The sequence below is a fragment of the Jaculus jaculus genome, chromosome 5 (assembly GCF_020740685.1).
Source record: "Jaculus jaculus isolate mJacJac1 chromosome 5, mJacJac1.mat.Y.cur, whole genome shotgun sequence".
Lineage (NCBI taxonomy): Eukaryota > Metazoa > Chordata > Mammalia > Rodentia > Dipodidae > Jaculus > Jaculus jaculus.
The window spans coordinates 93,478,508-93,499,931 of NC_059106.1; the positions used below are offsets into that span (position 1 = coordinate 93,478,508).

The following is a 21,424-nucleotide window of genomic DNA, read 5'->3' on the forward strand; positions in this document are numbered from 1 at the left end:
CTTCTACAGATCCATATCCAGTTTTCCCAGCACCATTTGCTGAAGAGGCTGTCTTTTCTCCAATGAGTATTTTTGGCATTTTTATCAAATATTAGGTGGCTACAGCTACCTAGACTTACATCTGAGTCCTCTATTCTGCTCCATTGATCTAAATGTCTTCTTTTGTGCCAGTACCATGCTGTTTCTGTTACTATGGCTCTGTGGTATAGGTAAAAATATGGTATGGTGATACCACCAGCCTTAATTTGGTTTCTCAGTGTCATTTTAGATATTTGAGGGTTTTTGTGATTTCAAATGAATTTTTGGATTGTTTTTTATATTTCCATGAAGAATGCCTTTGGAATTTTGATGGGGATTGCATTAAATGTATAGATTGCTTTTGGTAAGATTGCCATTTTCACAATATTGATTCTTCCAATCCAGGAACAAGGGATGTGATTCCACTTCCTAGTGTCTTCTGCAATTTCTCGCTTGAGTGTTTTAAAGTTCTCATTGGAGAGATTCTTTACTTCCTCGGTTAGGTTTATTCCAAGGTACTTTATTTTCTTTGATGGAATTGTGAACTGCATCGAAGTGATTCTCTGATTTCATCCTCTGTGTGTTTGTTGTTAGCATATTTGAAGGCTACTGATTTCTGTGTATTTACTTTGTATCCTGCTACATTGCTGTAGGTTTTTATCAGCTCGAACAGTTTGCCAGTAGAGTCTTTAGGGTCCTTTGTATAATCATGTCATCTGCAAATAATGATAACTTGTTCTCTTCCTTTCCAATCTGAATGCCTTTTATGTGTGTCTCTTATCTTATTACTATGACTAAGACTTCCAGAACTATATTAAATAAAAGTGGGGACAGTGGACACCCTTGTCTTGTTCCTGATTTTAGTGGAAAAGCTTCCAGTGTTTCCCCTTTTTAATATGTTGGCTATAGTCTTGTCATAGATAGCCTTCATTATATTGAGATATGTTCCTTCTATTCCCAGTCTCTGTAGGTCTTTCATCATGAAGGGATGTTGGATTCTGTAAAACGCTTTCTCTGTGTCTAATGAGATGATCATGTGATTTTTGTCCTTCAATATATTTATATAATGTATTACATTTATAAGTTTGTGTATGTTGAACCATCCCTGCATCTCTGGGATAAAGCCTACTTGGTCAGGGTGAATTATCTTTCTGATATATTCTTCTATTCTGTTTGCCAATATATTGTTGAGAATTTTTGCATCTATCTTCATGAGGGAGATTGGTCTGTAATTTTCTTTTTTGCTCTATCTTCGTCTGGTTTTTGTATCAGGGTGATGCTGACATCATAGAAGGAGTTTGGTAGAATTCCTACTTTTTCTATTTCATGGAAAAGCTTAAGAAGCAATGGTTGTTAGCTCTTCCTTGAAGGTCTGGCAAAAGTCCGCAGTGAATCCATCTGGGCCTGGGCTTTTGTTAGTTGGGAGATTTTTGATAACTGTTCAGATCTCCATGCTTGTTACAGGTCTATTTAAGTGAATAATCTCATCTTGATTCAATTTAGGTAGGTCATATAAATCAAAGAAATCATCCATTTCTTTCAGATATTCATGCTTTGTGGAGTATATGCTTTTATAGTATGTCCCTATGATTTTTTGAGTTTCTCTGTCATATGTTGTGATGTTACCTTTTTCATCTCTAATTTTATTAATTTGTGTCTCTTCTCCCTTTCTTTTGGTATGATTTGCTAAGGGTTTATAATTCATGTTTATCCTCTCAAAGAACCAACTTTTTGTTTCATTAATTCCTTGAATAGTTTTTTTTTTGTTTCTATTTCATTAATATCTGCCCTAATTTTAATATTTCTTCCCATCTACTGATTTTTGGTTTGCCTTGTTCTTCTTTATCCAAGGCTTTAAGGAGATGCATTAGATCATTTACTTGTGACTTTGCTATTTCTTAATATGGCACCTAAAGCTATAAATTTACTTCTTAGAACTGCCTTCTTTGTTTCCCAGAGATTTTGGTATGTTGTGTTCTCATTATTGTTTGACTCTATAAATTTTTTATTTCCTTCTTGATTTCTTCATTGAACCATGCATCATTTAGTGGTGTATTGTTTAGTTTCCTTGATTTTGTGTATGCTCTGTAGCCTTTCTTGCTATTGATTTGTAGTTTGATTCCTTTGTGGTCAGATAGAATGCAAGGAATTATTTCAATTTTCCTGAATTTGTTAAGTTTTGCTTTGTGCCCTAATATGTGGTCTATTTTAGAGAATGTTCCATGTGCTGCTGAAAAGAATGTAAATTCTGCAGCATTTGGATGAAATTTGGATTGAAATGTCCTCTATATATCTGTTAGGTCCATTCCTTCTATGACTTCATTTAGTCCAGATGCCTCTCTGTTTATTTTTTCCCAGGATGACCTTTCATCTGATGACAGTGGGGTGTTGAAGTCACCCACTACTACTGTGTTTGGTGTTATCTGTGACCTTAGTTCTAATAGCACTTGTTTGATGAATTTTGGGGCCACTATTATAGGTGCATATATGTTTTGGATTGTAATGTCCTGTTGGAGGGTGCCTTTAATCAATATAAAGTAGCCTACCTTGTCTTTCTTAACTAATGTTAGACTGAAGTCTACTTTATCAGATATTAGGATAGCAAACCCTGCTTGTTTTCTAGGGCCATTTGCTTGAAACACCGTTTTCAAACCTTTCATCCTAAGATAATGTCCATCCTTTGTAGAAAGGTGAGTTTCTTGGAGACAACAAATTGTAGGATCCTATTTTTTAACCCAGTCTGCAAACCTATGTCTTTTGGTTGGGGCATTGATGCCATTGATATTAAGTGATACTAATGAAAGGTGTGTATTTATGTTTGCCATTTTTTAATTTTGTGGTTCCAGTTCTACCTTTACTCTCTTGTGTGAACTAGTATTTGAGTATTGCTTGTTTTTTCCAGGTTCTTTATATGTGTGCTTTTCCTTCTCTTCTCCATGGAGGATACTTTCAAGTTTTTTCTGTAGGGCTGGTTTTGTCTTCAACTAATGCTTTAGTCTCCTTTTGTCATGGAATATCCTTATTTCTCCATCTATTTGAATGGATAGCTTTGCAGGATAAAGTAACCTTGTTGACAGTTGTTATCTTTTAGAATTTGGTATACGTCACTCCAAGCCCTTCTGGCTTTTAAAGTTTGTGTTGAGTAATCTGCTGTGATCCTGATGGGCTAGCCTTTGTAGGTAACTTGATTTTTCTGTCTAACTGCTTTCAATATATTTTCTTTGGATTGTGTGTTTGGTAATTTGATTATAATATGGCAAGGAGAGGTTCTTTCCAGGTTTTGTCCGCTGATGTTCTAAAGGCTTCCTATATCTGCATTGGTACCTCTTTCCCAATTTGGGTGAAGTTTTCTTCTGTGATTTTGTTGATGCCCACTATGCCTTTGGAGTGATATTTGATCTTTTCATAGTGTCCCAAATATCTTGAAATTCCCATTCATATTTTTCTATTAGTTTGTCTTTCTCTTTGTTTTACTGTATTAGATCTGCCACCTCGTCTTCTACCTTAGATATTCTGTTCTCTCCTTCATCCATTCTACTGGTGAAATTTTCTACAGAGTTTTTTATTTCATTAACTGTGTTCTTCATTGCTATTAATTCTGACTGGTTTTTCTTTATCATTTCTATTTCCTTATGTATTAGTCAGGGTTCTCTAGAGGAACAGAATTACTAGAATGAATTATTTTATAAAGGGAATTTATTGGATTAGCTTACAGTAGTCCAATAGCAGTTGCAGGCCCGAGAATCACCGAACCTGGTAGCTGCTCAGTCCACGTGGCCAGATGCCTCAGCAGTCCCGACCTGGCACTGCAGATGGTGCTGGAAAGCCTGGAGGCTTCCTGAGGAGCCACTGGGTTTCGATCCACGTGGGTCTTCAGTTGATGTTGGTCTTTAGTCCGTACTGGTCTTCAATCCACGCTAGAAGGTAGGGAGCAGCTCCGGCAGCCGAGTGGAAGGAAGGAAGGAAAAACAGGAACTCTTCTACCCAGAGCTTCCTTATATCAAGTCCCTCTCTGAGCAGGGGCCGCCCACTCTGGGGGAAGGGCTCACCCTGGGAAAGACCTCCTCCTTTAGTTGATCCTTCCTAGAAGCAGCCTGTGGATTACTAAACAGATCAAGTTGACAACACCTTAACTATCACACTCCCTCCAGGAGGCATTAATTCCCAAATATCCATCAGCTGGGAACCTAGCATTCAGAACACCTAACTTTATGGGGGACACCTGAATCAAACCACCACATTCTGCCCCTGGCCCCCATAAACTGATATCCATACATGATGTAAAATATGATGCATTCAGTCTGACTTTAAAAGTCCCCATAGTTTTTTTTAATCAATCCCAATGATGTTCATACATCCCCATAGTCCAAGATCTTTTAACTGAGCCATAATACCAAAATATAACCTCAAAAAACCCGTAATGGCACAAAATAAATATTCACACTGCAAAAGATGGCACTGGGCATAGCAAAGAAACATTCAACCAATACAAGATTTAAAACAACCAGGGCAAACATCAAACTCTGTAGCTTCAAGTCCAGCCACTCTAGCCAGTGACAAATCTTTAAGTCCGAGTCTCTGGCATTCCAATTCCGCCCCTCCAGCTAGGCTACTCACAGTCCTGGGAAACTTCATCGGGTCCGGCAGCTCCTCAGCAGCCATCTCATGGTCCCGGCATCTCCACTGGGTCTCCACTGCAAGCCACGCTTCGTCCTCATGGCCCCATGGGGTCTCTATGCAGGCAACCAGCAAACCTGCTTCACACTGCCCATGGCCATTTCCAAAACACAAGACCATGTTGCAAACTCAATGACCCTCTTTCCAGCATTTCTTATACTCCACGATACCAGGTAGGTTGCCAATTTGTTAATCCAGGGGGGAATAAAGCAGACTTTGAAGAACAGGACACTCCTTGAGCACTCAGGCCCCTTCAAAAAAGTCGACATTCTTCTTGTTGCCCTAGCACAGGTCAGCTTGCCTGTGTGGGCTCTGGATGCTCTGGATCTCTCCTACTTCTCTGCTGCAATTTTAATTTCTTATACACCTCACTTTTTAGTAAAAGTGTGTATTTTGCTGGGTTTTCTTTGGTTTTTGTTCCCTAGGCTGCTTTGGCATGGTTCCTATGTCGCCATCTTAACTGGAAGTCCTGTCACACATTTTTTACCCACTGAGTTAGATTGTGGTTGCTTGCTAATTTGGGGCAGCAGGTTATTTCCTGGAGTGGTGAAATACTGCCAATGGCTACATCATTGAACGGGACAATTAGCTAATGTGAGAGGTAGAGGGACTTATGAACCTTTCTCCCACATACGATGAAATACTGGCAGCTCAATTTGTGGAAGAAAACACAGCTGCTGTAAGTTTATGAGTATAATGACCATGTTGTTTCTAAAAGACAGCATTCCACAGCCACTTCCTCCCCCTCCTCCTGCTCTCACTTCCTTTCAGTGCCCTTCTTCCATGAGGACTGGAGGGGATAGTTTAATAACTTGTTTAGGGCTGACCACATAATAGTTACATAGTCTCAGAAAATTTTCCAGCTATGTATCCTTACATTATCCTTTACTCTGTATAAAGCAACTTCTGTGATCAAGGTTTTGAGCAGTACTAATTTATGAGACAAAACTGATATTTAAAGGCAGTTAGATATGCTGTCCATTTAGTATAACCACTGTAGGGTTTTCCCCTAGGGCCTATGTCCTTAGACACAGACTTTTGGTCAGGATTAAAGTACCATAAATGAATTTCATCCTTTAGAGTTGGCCTCAAATAAGAAAGAAGTAGATTACTCCTGTAACATTTATGCCACTATTTCACCACTGTGCACATCTTGCCAGGCTGGTCAGTTGTAGAGCACCCAGTTGGGTAGGACTGTTGGTAACTCTTCTCTCCCAGTAGCATGCATAGCAACTTCTGGCATGAAGAAAGCTAGCCAGTAGGGAGAAAGAATCTAGCTAAGTTCCAGATTTGTTTGACTATGTCCTGCAACCAAACCATGTGGTATCATCATGGATGATTCTCTAGTTATGATAGGCAAGCAATAGCAACAACAATAGCCAATATATTTTGAGGTCTCTGTAGCCTCCAATAACTCATTGAGAGGTATCTCATCACTGGCACTGGAATATTCAATTAATAATTCATGGCTTCTAGCAGAGCATCTTTATCTACCCATGAAGGAGGACATTCATTCAGAGACTTTTAAATTAATTTTTAAAATTGGTTTACTGTGTAGTAGTTTTCCATATGGCTTATTCAGTATCCTTAGCCTGGGTTCTCCCTCTTACTACCCACTTCTCTCTCTCATTTCCCTGCCCCTATCACTACACTAGACCTAATAGATAAGAAAATAGAAGAGATCCAAACACATGTAAAGGATATAAAGGAGAGAAAAAAAAGAGGACCTAAAAACCCAGCTGGCTATGCTAACTGAAGACATAAAGAAATGCAGTAAGAATTGAAGAAGCATCAAGAAAATCAGAAAATGATGTGAAGAGGGAGCTTGACAAAGGGATGGAAACCATACATAGAAAAGTAGTAGAAAATGTAAACCTAATAGAACAAACCCAAAACTCCTTAGAAGTTCTCAAGAATAGAGTCAACCATGTGGAGGATAGAAACTCAGATCTGGAAGACAAAACAGAAGAAACAGTTCAAGAGTGCAAAAGTGTCAATAAGTTCAAAAATTTCTGTGGACATGAGAGAATTGTGGGATATTCTTAAACATCCTAACATCCAGATCATGGGAATACCAGAAGTGGAAGAAATTCAGACCGAAGTCATGGAGAACTTATTTAACAAAATAATCAAAGAAAACTTTCACAGTCTCTCAAAAGAAAGGCCCATCAAGATACAAGTATCTAATAGAACCCCAAACAGATTGGAACAAAAGAGAAACTCTCCAAGACATATTGTCATTAAGATTCTAAACATCGATATCAAAGAGAAAGTCCTAAAAGCAGCTGGGGAAAAACAAAACATCACATTTAAAGGTGGTTAATCAAAATCACTTCAGACTTCTCAATGGAAATCCTGAAAGCCAGAAAGGCATGAAATGGAACACTGAAAACTTTAAGAATCTATGGCTTCAACTCAAACTACTCTACCCGCAAAAGTATCCCTCATAATAGATGGTGAATGAAAAACCTTCCATGACAAAACTTAGCTTTACAACTATATCAATACAAAACCAAACATACAGAGAGTATTTCAAGAAATTCTCTACACAGAAGAATCAAATAATCAACCTCAAATGTTTGCTAGAAGCAGATCACAATAACCAAACTCAGAGAAGGAACAAAAACTTCAAAGTCCATGAAAACACCAAACCACATAAACCAACATAATACAGCAGGGATCATATCAAACCTCACAGTTATTACCCTAAATATTAATGGCCTTAAGTCACCCATCAAGAGACACAACCTAACAAGATGGATCAGAAAATTAGACCCCACAATGTGTTGTCTTTAAGAAACCCACCTCACCACTAAAGACAGACACCTCCTCAGGGTTAAAGGGAGGAAAATGATAATCCAAGTAAATGGGAATAAGAAACAAGCAGGTGTAACCATACTAATATCAGATTAAAAAGACTTCAAATAAAAAATAAAAAAGACAATGAAGGCCACTTCCTACTGATCAAGGTAATAATCCAGCAAGAGGATATCACAATTATCAATCTTTATGTACCAAACACAGGGACACCAGAGTTCATAAAACAAAACCTACTTGACAATAAAACAGAAATAACCACCAATACCATCATAGTTGGGGACTTTAATACACCATTATCAGCAATAGATAGATCATCCAAACAGAAACTCCATAGGGAAGTGAGAGAGCTCAACAAAACCATAGAATATTAGACCTAATGGACATCTACAGAACACTCCACCCACAATCCACGGACTACACATTCTTCTCAGCAACCCACAGAACCTTCGCTAAAATAGATCATATACTGGGTCACAAAGCCTGCCTCCATATATTTAGGAAGACTGACATAATCCCCTGCATTATATCAGATCATAATTCTATATTGCTAGAAATTAACAACAAAACACCCACCAAAATTTCCATTGGCTCCTGGAAACTGAATAGCACACTTTTAAACAATAAATTGGTAGTAGATGAAATAAAAAATGAAATTGAGAAATTTCTAGAAACGAGTGACAATGAGAACGCATTGTACCAAAACTTATGGGACACAATGAAGGTGGTCATTGGAAAATTCATAGCACTAAATGCCTTCATAACAAAGACAGAGAGATACCAAATCAATAACCTAACCTTCCTTCTAAAGTACTGGAAAAGCAAGAAGAATCCAAAACAAAAGTTCCAGACAGAAAGAAACAATTAAGATCAGAGAAGAAATTAATGAATTGGAAACTAAGAAAATAATTAAGAAAACTGATGAAACAAAGAGTTGGTTCTTTGAAAAAATAAACAAGATTGACAAACCCCTGGCCAATTTGATCAAGCAAAAAAAAAGTACTTCAAATTAACAAAATAAGAAATGAAAAAGGAGAGATCACAACAGATATAAGTGAAATTGGGAGAATCATCAGGTCTTACATCAAAAACCTCTACTCCAAAAAATTGGAAAATATGGAGGAAATGAGTAAATTCCCAGACACATACCATCACCAAAGCTAAACTCAGAGAAGATTAATCTAAACAAACCTATCACACCAATCAAAATTAAAAAGGTAATAAAAAACCTCCCCAAAAAGAAAAGTCCAGGACCAAATGACTTCTCAGCTGAATTCTATCAAACCTTCATGGAAGAACTGAAACCAATCTTTCTCAAACTGTGTCACACATAGAACAGGGAAAACTCCCCAACTCCTTCTATGAAGCTACTATTACCCTCATACTAAAACCAAGCAGAGATGCCACTAGAAAAGAAGGCCTATTTCTCTGAGGAGCTTAGACACAAATATCCTAAACAAAATCCTCACAAACTGAATCCAACAACACATCAACACATTAAATCCATTATCCACCTTAATCAAGTGGGCTTCATTCCAGGAATGCAGGGGTGGTTCAACATATGGAAATCTGTCAATGTAATACCCCATGTAAACAAGGTTAAACACAAAAACCACATTATCATTTCCATAGTTGCAGAAAGGGCCTTTGACAAAATACAACATCACTTCATGATCAAAACATTGGAGAGAATTGGCATGGCCAGTTTGTATCTTAACAAAATAAAAGCTATATACAAAGCTCCTAAGGCCCAAATAATACTTAATGGAGAGAGAATGAAGGAATTCCTGTTTTCCCATTGAGATCAGGAACAAGATAGGGGTGTCCACACTCACCTCCAAGCCAGGAGAAAGAAATAAAGTGCATACAATTTGGAAAGGAAGAAGTTAAGTTAGAACTATTCACAGATGACATGATTCTATATGTAAGAGACCCAAGAGCCTCCATTCCAAAACTCGTAAAAGTGATAAACTCCTTCAGCGAAGTAGCCAGATACAAAATCAAAGCACAAAAATCAGTAGCCTTTCTATTTGCAAATGACAAAGATACAGAGAAAGAAATAAGTGACATTGTCCCATTTTTCAATAGCAACAAAAAACAAAATAAAATACCTTGGAATAACATTAACCAAGAAAGTGAAAGATCTATACAATGAAAACATAAAAACACTCAAAAAAGAAATTGAAAAGGACTTGCCACTTGTATTTCTTCCTCTGTGAACTGTCTGTCCAGTTCCTGGATAGGCAAAATTAATATTGTGAAAATGGCAATCCTACCAAAGGCTATCTATAGATTTAATGCAATACCAATCGAAATCCCAATATTGTTCTTCAAAGAGATAGAAAAATGATCTCAAATTTCATATGGAAAAGCAGAAGGCCTTGGATATCCAAGCATATCCTCAGCAAAAGAAACACCTCTGGAGGTATCACCATACCTGATCTAAAGCTATATTACAAAGCCATAATAATAAAAAATAGCATAGTACTTATATAAACACAGGAGTATAGACCAATGGAATAGAATTGAGGATCCGGACTTTGGGTCAAGTAACTACAGCTACATGATATTTGACAAAGGCCCTAACAATATAGACTGGGGGGGGGGGGGGAACAGCATCTTCAACAAATGGTGCTAGACAAACTGGATAACCATATGCAGGAAATTGAAAACTTGATCCACACATCTTGCCATGAACAACAATCAAGTCCAAATGTATCAAAGACCTCAATATAACACCAGAAACTCAGCTACTACTGGAAGAAAAGTTAGGAGGAACATTCCATGATTTACGAATGGAAAAAGACCTCCTGAACAAAACCCCAGTAGCACAGGATCTTAAACAATCACTCAACCAATGGGTTCTTATGAAGCTGAAAAGTTTCTTCACACACAAACATACAATAAACAGAGCCAACAGATTAACCACAGAATGGGAGAAAATACTTGCTGAATATCTAACTGACAGAGGCCTAACTTCTAGACTCTACAAAGAACTCAAAAACCTAAACAATAAAAAGTCAAACAACCCACTCACAAAATATGGCAGAGAACTGGACAGACAGTTCACAGAGGAAGAAATACAAGTGGCAAACACACACTTAAGGAAATGTTCATCACCCCTAATCATCTGGGAAATGCAATTAAAACAACTATGAGATTCCACCTTACCCCAGTAAGGATATCAAACATCAAAAAATCAAATGTAAATAAATGCTGGCGAGGATGTGAAGAAATAGGAACCCTCATCCACTGTTGGTGGGAATGCAAGATGGTACAACCACTATGCAAAGAAACATGGAGACTCCTAAAAAAGCTGACTATACAGGTACCAAGAGACCCAATTATTCCCTTGCTGGGCATGTACTCTAAAATCTCCATGCCTCAGCTCAGAGAGATTTGCTCAAACATCTATATAGCTGTTCAATTCATAATTGCCAAGAGCTGAAATCAACCCAGATGTCCATCATTAGGTGAATGGATATCTAAGATGTGGTATATCTACACAATGGAAGTCTATACAGCAGTAAGGCAAAACAACACAATGAAATTTGAAGAAAAATGGCTGAAACTGGAACTGATCATTCTCAGTGAACTCACCCAATCACAGAAAAATAATTTTCACATAGTCTCAACTCATCTACAGCTCATATCCTGAATCTACCCAAGTTGTGCACATACCTAGCAAGTGTCTCAAGTACTGGACAATACAGAGGGTGGGGAGGAAGAGGAGGGAGAAGAAGACACAAAACTGGACCCATAAGGTAATGGTATAATGAAAGTTTACATCCTAAAAGACAGGCCAAATGTTTGAACCTTCACCAGGCCCTTAGAGGGAACACTGGATTCACAAGTCCCTGGAAAGGGTACAACAAAAATTAACCATTATCTCCTACTGTTTCTGCTTCTCTCTATCTCTCTCTCCCTCCCTCCATCTTCTCTCACATCTATTTCTTTTATATCACTTATCTTTTTCTTCCTCCTCTTCTTGGGCGCTGACCTATATCTCCCAGTACCAGCAGGTAGATATCATCCAGAATGAGCTTTTGATCAGAGAGACCTGCAAGGTCTCCCAAAAAAAAAAAAAACAGATTTATGTCAGAGAGCTTGATGACCCACCAAAGGTTAGTGGTAAGACCATACTGCTGAAGACACCATACACTGTTGGCACATATCATGAGATGACATGGTTGGAAGCTGGAAGAGAGTCAGTCCCCAGACAGTTAGTGCTTCTAGTGCTGAAATGTGCTACATGAGTGAATGGGAGAAAATGACCAATATCTGTTCAAGCAATGCATGGTCTAACTTACTTAACAGCAAACAACCTGACATTATGCTCATACAAGTGCAATAGTGGTGCATAGCCATGGTGGGAAACCAACTGCTCTCGATTTGGCTAACGGATATGCTCACTGGAATGGAACCCACAGCTGGAGCTGGGAATCAAGTCAGAACCATATCCAAAAATGCACCCGCTCTCCATTAAACTCTCTCTAAAAAGTAATGGTTATCACATTTATTTGGTGCTAACTTACTCTCCGTTGGAGAATCTGCTTATCTTTTTCAGATAGATGCAGATCCTAAGGAGAGAACCAGCCCATCACACCTCATAAGGGCCCCAGGTGAAACTAAGAATAATTGGGAAAACATGCAAGAATGCTGTTTTCTTGGTGGGAACTGGCACAACAGTGAAGGAGATAGACACAAAGAACAATCAACCCCTACTAAACCAGATATCCAAAGACACAGAGGATCCCAAGATCTCAACATTGAAGCAGACCTAATATGAACCAAACATGGCTCATGGAAATTTGCTGAAGAGGGGGTGGAAACAATGTCAGAGCCACACATAGGGTCATGATACACAGAGACATTTCCTCCTACCCAAAACTAAAGGCTAACCCCACAATGCACAAACTATATACCCCAATAAGGAGGGTCCCAAGACGAGGGAGGAGTCTAACAATGGTATCAGCTTGACTGTATTCACTGACTACAAAAGTAAAAATAAATAAATAAATAAATAAAATCAGTGGGTTTCCTTTTCACCAATAATGATCTCACTGAGAAAGAAATCAAGACAAGCATCTCATTTACTATAGCTTCAAAAATAAAAATAAAATAAAAAATAAAGGCCTAGGATTAAACCTAACAAAAAAAATGTGGAAGACCTCTACAATTAAAACTTTGAGACACTGGGCTGGAGAGATGGCTTAGCGGTTAAGCGCTTGCCTGTGAAGCCTAAGGACCCCGGTTCGAGGCTCGGTTCCCCAGGTCCCACGTTAGCCAGATGCACAAGGGGGCGCACGCGTCTGGAGTTCGTTTGCAGAGGCTGGAAGCCCTGGCGCGCCCATTCTCTCTCTCTCCCTCTATCTGTCTTTCTCTCTGTGTCTGTCGCTCTCAAATTAAAAAAAAAAAAAAAAAAAAAACTTTGAGACACTAAAGACAGAAATCAAAGAAGAAACTAGTCAATACCCATAAACTTAGGTGTTCTGGATGTTAGGTTCCCCAGCTGATGGCAATTGGAAATTAAAGCCTCCTGGAAGCAGTGTATTGTTGGGGTGGGCTTATGGGTGTTATAGTCAGTTTCCACTCTCCAGTTGCTATTGTCCACCTTATGTGGGCCAGGGGGTGATGTCCATCCTCTGCTTATGCCACTGTTTTCCACTGCCATAATGGAGCTTGCCCTTGAGCCTGTAAGCCAAAATAAACCTCTTTTTTTTCCCACAAGCTTCTCTTGGTTGGGTGATTTCTACCAGCAATGCAAACCTGACTGTAACAGTAAAGTGGTACTGAGGAGTGGGAGGGCTGCTAGACACCTGACTGTGTGGCTTTGGCTTTTGGGAGCTAATTTTCAATAGGGATGTGGAAGGATTTGAAACCTTGGCCTAAGAGATGCCTTGCAGTGTTGTAAGTACAGCTTGATGAACTATTGTGGTCAGAGTTGAAAGACCTGAATGCAGTAAGAACTATGGACTGTGAGGTTTGGCTTATGAGGGTAAGAAAGAGTTTTGCCTGGACTGGGCTAGCAGTTTGTGTAAAAATCTTGCTGTTATGCCTGTGTCCTAAGAAGTTGTGCAGGGTTGTTTTACATAGAAATGAACTGATGTGAGCAGAGGGATATGGCACAGAAAGAAAAATCTTTGGGTAAACTGCTGCCCATTCAGCTGCAATTGAGATATTACAACCTTTTAGATTGGGCCAGCTAACCTACACTAGGGCAACAGGAAGAGTATAGACTTTTTTGAAGGGGCCTGAGTGCTCAGGGAGTGTCCTATTCTTCAAAGTCTGCTTTATTCCACCATGGATTAACAAATTGGCACCATACCTGGTATTGTGGAGTATAAGAAATGCAGTAAAGATAGGCTCATTGAGCTTGCAACAGGGCTTTGTGCTTTGGAAATGGCCATGGGCAGAGAGAATCAGGTTTGCTGGATGCCTGTATGGGGACCCCAGGGGGCCATGAAAATGAACCATAGATTGCAGTGGAGACCTAGCAGAAATGCCAGGACTGCAATATGGCTGCTAAGGAAAGCTGCCACCCCAGATGAAATTTTCTAGGATTGTGAGTAGCATAGCTGGAGGGACGGAATTGGAGTTCCAGACCCTTGTTGCTGGTTAGAATTATTAGACTTGGAGATTTGTCACTGTCTAGAGTTGTTGAACTTGAAGCTACAGAGTGTGATGTTTGCCCTGTTGTTTCAAATCTTATATTGGCTGAATATTTCTTTGCTATACCCAGTGCTATCTTTTGCAGTGTGAATGTTTATTCAGTGCCATTATGATGTTTTGTGGATATTTTGGTATGATATTTGATATTATGGCTCAGTTAAAAGATCTCAGGGCACAAAAACAGACATTTAGGTCAATGGAATAGAATAAAGGACCCAGAATCTAATTTTTGACAAAGGAGCCAAAAATATTCAACAAAGCCAAGAATATTCAGCCTATTCAATAAATGATGCTGGCAAACTGGATATTCACTTGAAGAGGAATGAAATTTCACATCTGTCTCTTTCCCCTGTATAAACATCAATTCAAATAGATCAAAGACCTTAATTTAAAACCTGAAACATAGGAACTGTGAGAGGAAAGAACAGAGAACACACTTCAAGATATAGGCATAGGCAAGAACTTTCTGAGCAGGACTCTAATAGCATAGGAAATAATCTCAAAACTTAACAAATAGGATTATATGAAATTAAAAAGTTTCTACACAGCAAAAGAAACCATCTACAAAGTGAACAGTCAGTCTTCAAAATGGGAGAAAATCTCTGCCTGCTATAATTTAGAGTTCTCACTGTACTATAGACATACTTGCACATCCAAGTTTGTAGCTGTTCTATTTACAATAACTATGGAATTGGAATAAGCCTATTCTGCCCATTCACTGATGAATGGATAATAAAAGTGTGGTACATATATACAATGGAATTCTATTCAGTAGTTTAGAAAAATAAAGTTAGGAAATTTGCACAACAATGGATGAACCTGGAAAATAATCCAAATTCTAAAAGACCAAAAGTGTATGTTCTCTCTGATAAGAAGATCCTCATTTGTAATATCTATAAATATGTATATATAGAGGGGCAAATGTGGGCAAAACCTTTAAAAGTAGGGTGGTAACCATGAGTGAGCATGAATACATGAGTGGCAAGAGGGGTGAAGGAAATGTAGAAGGACACATGTGACTTGTATATAGAAGGGGGGCATATTAGAGGAGAAAAGAAAGAATGAGGACAGGAGGGGGGACAAGAATCAGCTAAAATAAATTGTGTTTGACAATTCCAGAATGAATGATACCTAAATCTCTGTAAAACACTTAAGACAATAATATTCAGGCAAAAAAAGAGATTAGCAGATTGTTCCAATTTATATACTTGTGAACAATAACTATAAGTAATATAATTGGAACTGCTTGTTATGTAGCAAAACACTAACTGATACATATGATTTCAAAGAATTTTTAAATGGGAGAGTATTTAACTATGGGGATAAGTTACAATCTGGTTATACTAGACAGCTAGATTAGAAGTATAAAGCTTAATAAACCTTAGGCTCTGTTCTGCCAATCATTGGGATATATAAGTGGCCTTGAAGCAAAAATAATTCCCTCTTACTTTGAATTTGTTTATGGGATGAAAGGAGACACCAATCCCTTTCCTCTGTAATTATTAATCACTACATTGCTGTAATGTAAAAATTATCTTAATTTGCTTACTAATGAAGTCTGTAATTAAGAAGGAGTAATTAGATTCTCAGTAGTACCCAGTGAGTCACTATGTGTTGCTGTTTTTATTGTGCAGCTAGTATAGATAGGAGAACAATTTGAAACAGGAGAAACATATGGAGAACAGATTTTATAAAATGAAGAATAGACATTTCTGTAGGTAGCACTTGGCATAGAGGGTTCCTTCCTTTGAAACGCATGAATAGAAAGACTCCTCCTTATCACAGTTGCAGTAAATGTTATGTGCTGTGCTTCTATGGAATGTCCATAGGGCCTTATTTTTAATCTTTCAAAATTTTCTGGATCTGATTCAAGAAAGAAGGATCATTAGAATAATTGGAATATATGGATGAAAATGTGCTGTAGTTAAAAAAAATTCAAACTGTTGGAAACAGGAAGACTATCAGAAGCTCCTACAACTTATCAGCTTTCCAATTAAAGTGAGTTGCTCAATGTGAACAAAGGTGGTATAGAACCACAGATGGAAAAACACAGGATACAGCCAGCATCCGCCCACACACATCCAGGCAGCCCCGCACAGAGAATCCCTGGCTCTGGATTCACACAGACATGAAGTCAAATTATTTTCTGAGCATTAGCATCAATGAGAGCAAATGATGCTGCCTCAGACATCAAGGTATATTTAAGGAAGGGTAATGGAACTGTAATACACCCTGGATGAGTTTCAGCATAGCTGTTAAGAAAACACATGGCTTTAGCTTCAGGAACTCTGACAGTGAGTTCTAGCTCTGACATGACTGTATCTCTACCTGTGACTAAGTCTCAGTGTCCTTATCTCTGAAGTGTTGATTGACTTAAACCTTGTAAAATGACTGTAGGATGCAGGCTCCAAATGGGCAGTTTTGTTCTGTCTTTCATGTCACTCATTGCCAGGTCCTCAGGGTGAATGTCTGGCACATACTATGTGCCCAGAAATATTCATGTGCTTAAGTAATTACAAATTTATTTGAAAATAATATGTATGTACAAAACTCAATTTCTGGGATATACAAGGATATTTTGTTATCAATTTTACAATAGTATAACTATAGATATCTTTTATAACTGTTTGGCTAGAAAACAAAAGATAGAAGTTATTACTATATCAGTTTTTCTACTTTTCAAGTGGTATAACAGATACATGTACAAACTGTATATTTGCAAAAGGTCATTAAAATTACAAAACACAAAAGTCTTTGAAGCTGGAGAGATGGCATAGTAATGAAGGCAGTTGCCTGCAAAGCATAAGGAACTGGGTTCAATTCCCCAGAACTCACATAAGCCAGATGCACAGGGTGGTACATATGTCTGGAGTTTGTTGCAGTGGCTAGACATCCTGGCACACCTATTCTCTATCTGCTTCTCTTTCTCTCTCAGAAAGGAAAGGAGGGAGGGAGGGAGGGAGGGACAGAAAGGAAGAAAGACAGACAAAAATCCCTCTCCAGAGAATGCTAATAGGACAGAACTCAACTGAGTTAAGCAAGTACCACTTAAAATGATTATCTTGCCTTGCTATCATTGTAAGTGCTCCTCCTATACCTCCTGCTCTCCTCATTTCATATTACCTCAATTTCCCTGTAAGGGGCATTCCTTGCAAAGAACCAGGGACATTAAAAACTGTATAGCCAGAAGTTGTGGCACACACAAGCACGCCTTTACTCCCAGCACTAGGGAAGCAGAGGTAGGAGGATCACCATGAGTTTGAGGCCACCCTGAAACTACATAGTGAATTCCAGGTCAGCCTGGGTTAGAGCAAGACCCTACCTTGAAAAACAAAAAAACAAACTGTATAATGCTGGCAGGTGTAAAGCTTCCTTTAAGAGCAAGTGGCAGGTTTTGAGTCTCTGTCCTGCGTGTTGTGGAAGACAGAATAAAAGCGTCTGAAGGCTCCATCAGAGGCAAGGATGCTTTGGGAAATAGTCACTGAAACAGTGTGATCAAGGGGATCCTGGGCTTCAGCTAACAGCAAGGGGAAGTCACACTGAGCAAGGCTATCTGTACATATCCCAAGTGAGCAAAGGATTAGAAAGATGAGAAGAGAGGGTTGTGGCAGGAGCTATAACTGCTCTCTCCTCCTCATTATAACTTACCTATTGAGAATGGCAGGAAGGATTCCCTTCTCTTGAACTGTCCATTCTCCAGGAAATGCTCTGGATTGAATGTGTCTGGCGTGGCCCACTCTTTGGGGTCCCTGTGCAGTGCAGTCAAATTGGTCAGGACCATAGTTCCCTAAAGAAGGCAAGAAAGAAACAAGGCCTAATACATAGAGCAAACCTTTGCAGAGGTGCTCTTTAAGTTCCCATGCCTATGCCTGTTAACACTGTGAATTTTCTCCAGGACCTTCCATTTTGTTCAGGTCAATTTACACTGATAGACCATAAGGGCACACTGAGTATTTTCCAAGTCAATTAGACTACTTTTTTTTTTTTTACAAAATGTATGTAGTCTTCATGAAGAGGTCTGTGAAGGGGTGTGTAAGAATTCATAGGAGTTGAGCCGGGCGTGGTGGCGCACACCTTTAATCCCAGCACTCGGGAGGCAGAGGTAGGAGGATTGCCATGAGTTCGAGGCCATCCTGAGGCTCCATAGTGAATTCCAGGTCAGCTTGGGCTGGAGTAAGACCCTACCTCAAAAATCCAAAAAAAAAAAGGAATTCATAGGAGAGGGTTTGCCTGCAGAGCCTAAGGGCCAGGTTCAATTTCCCAGTACCCACGTAAGCCATATAAGCACAAGGTGGCACATGTATCTAGAGTTCGTTTGCAGTGGCTAGAGGCCCAGCATGCTGATTCTCTGTATCTGCCTCTTTCTCCCTGTCCCTGTCACTCTCTTGCTCTCTCTCCCTGTCACTCTCTTTCTCTCTCCAATAAATACATAAAATTAAAAAAAAATAATCCGCAGGAGGATAAACATCAATGAAGCTGCTGTTAAAGTGAGGTTCATGGGAGCTATACAAAGGGAAATCATATGTTCTTCTCTGCTTCTCCGTTCTCACCCTTTAGTGTAAATGTCTCTGCATTGAGTCCAACTGCAGGGTTAGGAAAAGGTCATATATCAGGAGAAGGAATGTCTGCCCATCAGGTTCCCTGGCAAGATGCCTGGCACACCAAAGTGAGCCTGTTCCTCCACTGATGCAGGGGTCTGATCCATTCTTTTATAAATGTCTTTTGACTTTATTTCCATACTTGTATCCCATGGTCACCTCATTGGAAGCTACCAATTACTTTCTTGACTCCTCTCATCACTGCCTGGTTATGCCCCCACACCTTCTGTTTTATACCTGACAGCAGTGTACTTTGAAAAACACTTAAATTGTGTCACACTGCCCACCTACTATCACTTTCCATTTCATACTCTGCAATGTTTTTCCCCCAGTCTTAGTGAAAAGGGCCATTACCTGGGCCCTAGGGCCACATTCTGCCACTGCCTGGGCTCCCACAGGATAGAGCATTCAATTTCTCCAAGAGGCCAGAACTCATTCCATCCCAATCCCCTTTTAAATGCTGTTTCACTTGCCAGGAATGTTCTCTCCCCCCTCCCCCCCGTGTTGTCTCTAACTGATGTTTAACCCTATTTTAATTTTCAGCTCCAATATTTCTTTCTCTGGGACCTCTTCTGATCTCTCAGACTCCTATTCCTCACTCCAGCTTTCATGCTGCTAGATAGAACCCGAATGTTTTCTTTGGGCTGGTCTAATGGTTTGTAAGCAGGAACTTGCATGCTTATTTTGCTCACAGAGTTTTCTAGACCCAGGCATTTCCAGGGCTTAAGTAATACCAGTTAGATGAACAAAACATTTTATCAGGCATAATTGTCTCTTCCCCATTTAAATGATTCTTGGGGAGGAGGAATATGTGTCACTTGTTATGGTTAGGTTCCCAAAACAATCTCAAAGATGGACTGAGATTCTGAGCCTGAGACTGCCTAATTACCTTTGGCAAGTGGAATCCAGCCAAAGTGGTGTCAACTGTCACTTCCCTGGGAACATTGAGGGGGATGATGTTGCCCATCCTCTGCACCTCATGGATGACAGCATTAGTATAGGGCATGGATTCTCGAACTGCCAGGCTTGGCTGCTTTCCATGGCCAATCTCTCTGTCAATCTCAGCCTGTACTTTTTCTAGAAGACAACAGTAGCATCTATTAAGTTTTAAACTTTTAAATATTCTTCTGAAAATATAGAAGTTGTATCTAAAACCTTACCTGTTTATTTCTTCTAGTGTCATGGTTATGAAGAAATAAATTGTTTCTTAACCCTTTGAAGAACTGATTTAGAAAACTGTTGTGCATCTTTTATTATTAACTCCCTTCATATGGGCTAATCACTAACTTTTACCATTACACTGGTAATTAGGTTTCTAGAATTGCATTGGCAGGGAGAACACAAGCAGTTAGACTACACACATTATTAAATCTTCAAGAAGGCATATCAACATAGACAGCAGACTGCTTCACAACATTGCTGGTGCACACAGTCATTCTTTAAGCCTCAGTTTCCTCAACTGACTAGTGACAATAAGCCTATCTTATCTTAAAGCTATTCTGTAGTTTTTGTGAACTGAAATAACAATAACAACAAAAGTGGAACAAGCAGAAAGGGTCATACCACAAGGTGCCAGATAGCAGACTAAGAAGCTTCAATAGTACCTAGAGCAAAACGGGAAGTCGTTGCTAAGAAAGAAGGTGGGGCAGGAGCACATATCCATGTGATAATGTAATTCTGCTGGACCTTCTCACCAAATCAGTTCATTTCTCTGTTTTCTCCTGGATTCCAAATTCTTAAAGTCACATATTTCCTAACATTGATACCACCAGTCTCATGGCAATCCTGTCAGAACAAGGAAAGGAAGTACCCATTCCCAAGTGCACATCTCTTCATAGCTCTTCCACCAGTTTCCACTCTACCATGCTATCTTGTGAGCCTATTTGGGCCACAATGCCATTCAGCCTTGTCAGATACATTCACCACATCCTTACCTTGGACTTCTGGGTGGAGGGTCAAGTAGAGCAGAGCCCAGCGCAGTGTTGTAGATGTTGTCTCGGTTCCAGCAAAGAAGAGGTCCAGCGTGCTGCAGATGAGGTTTTCTTCATTGAAACTCGTAACTGTCTTGTCTGGGTGCTAGGACAGGCAACGTGTATTATATTATTCAGAAGACTTATAATTGCCTCAGTACATAGAGGCTGTATCACGGGAAAACATTTGGAAGGATTCATTCCCAAAAGAAATGGCATTCCCTGCGACCTCAGGAAATAGCCATATCATGAACATTGCCCTATTCCAAATGCTGGAGGTATACCAAAATCTTCTAGCACTTGGATAGATGAAATCTGTAATGTAGTGCCAGGGGTTCAGGAAAGTCCTTGATCCCCAAACCCTAGGCTTGTGTCTAATTTTAATCAGAGAACTAGATAAAATAAGACAGAGAAGGATAATTATTAAATTTATTTAGGGAAGTACAGAGCCAAGAAAAGATATCCACATGCCTTGACAGCCCACATGGTGGGCCTGGAAAAACCATGGAGAGACCAGAAAAAAATTACAAAGAGCTTCTGCCATGTGGAGAGCTGGAGGGGCAGAGGGGTCAATATTATGTGAACTGCAATATGCACATTGCAAATACTCAACACATATTTTAGCTGCTACCAAAAAGTAGAATATCTCTATGTTCAAAGATTCTCCCATCT

At 39.3% G+C, this 21,424-nt stretch overlaps 1 protein-coding gene across 2 annotated transcripts in view; it reads right to left on the reverse strand.

Moving 5' to 3' along the window:
- The window catches only part of LOC101594400 (cytochrome P450 2J4), a 71,949-nt gene that overhangs the window by 3,065 nt on the left and 47,460 nt on the right, over positions 1 to 21,424 (reverse strand). For both annotated transcript variants that reach the window (XM_045150122.1, XM_045150121.1), the window contains 3 exons: positions 20,717 to 20,858; positions 19,672 to 19,859; positions 17,833 to 17,971 (listed from right to left, as the gene is read on the reverse strand). In XM_045150122.1, the coding sequence (XP_045006057.1) occupies positions 17,833 to 17,971; positions 19,672 to 19,859; positions 20,717 to 20,858 (469 nt within the window). The remainder of the gene's footprint in view (positions 1 to 17,832; positions 17,972 to 19,671; positions 19,860 to 20,716; positions 20,859 to 21,424) is intronic.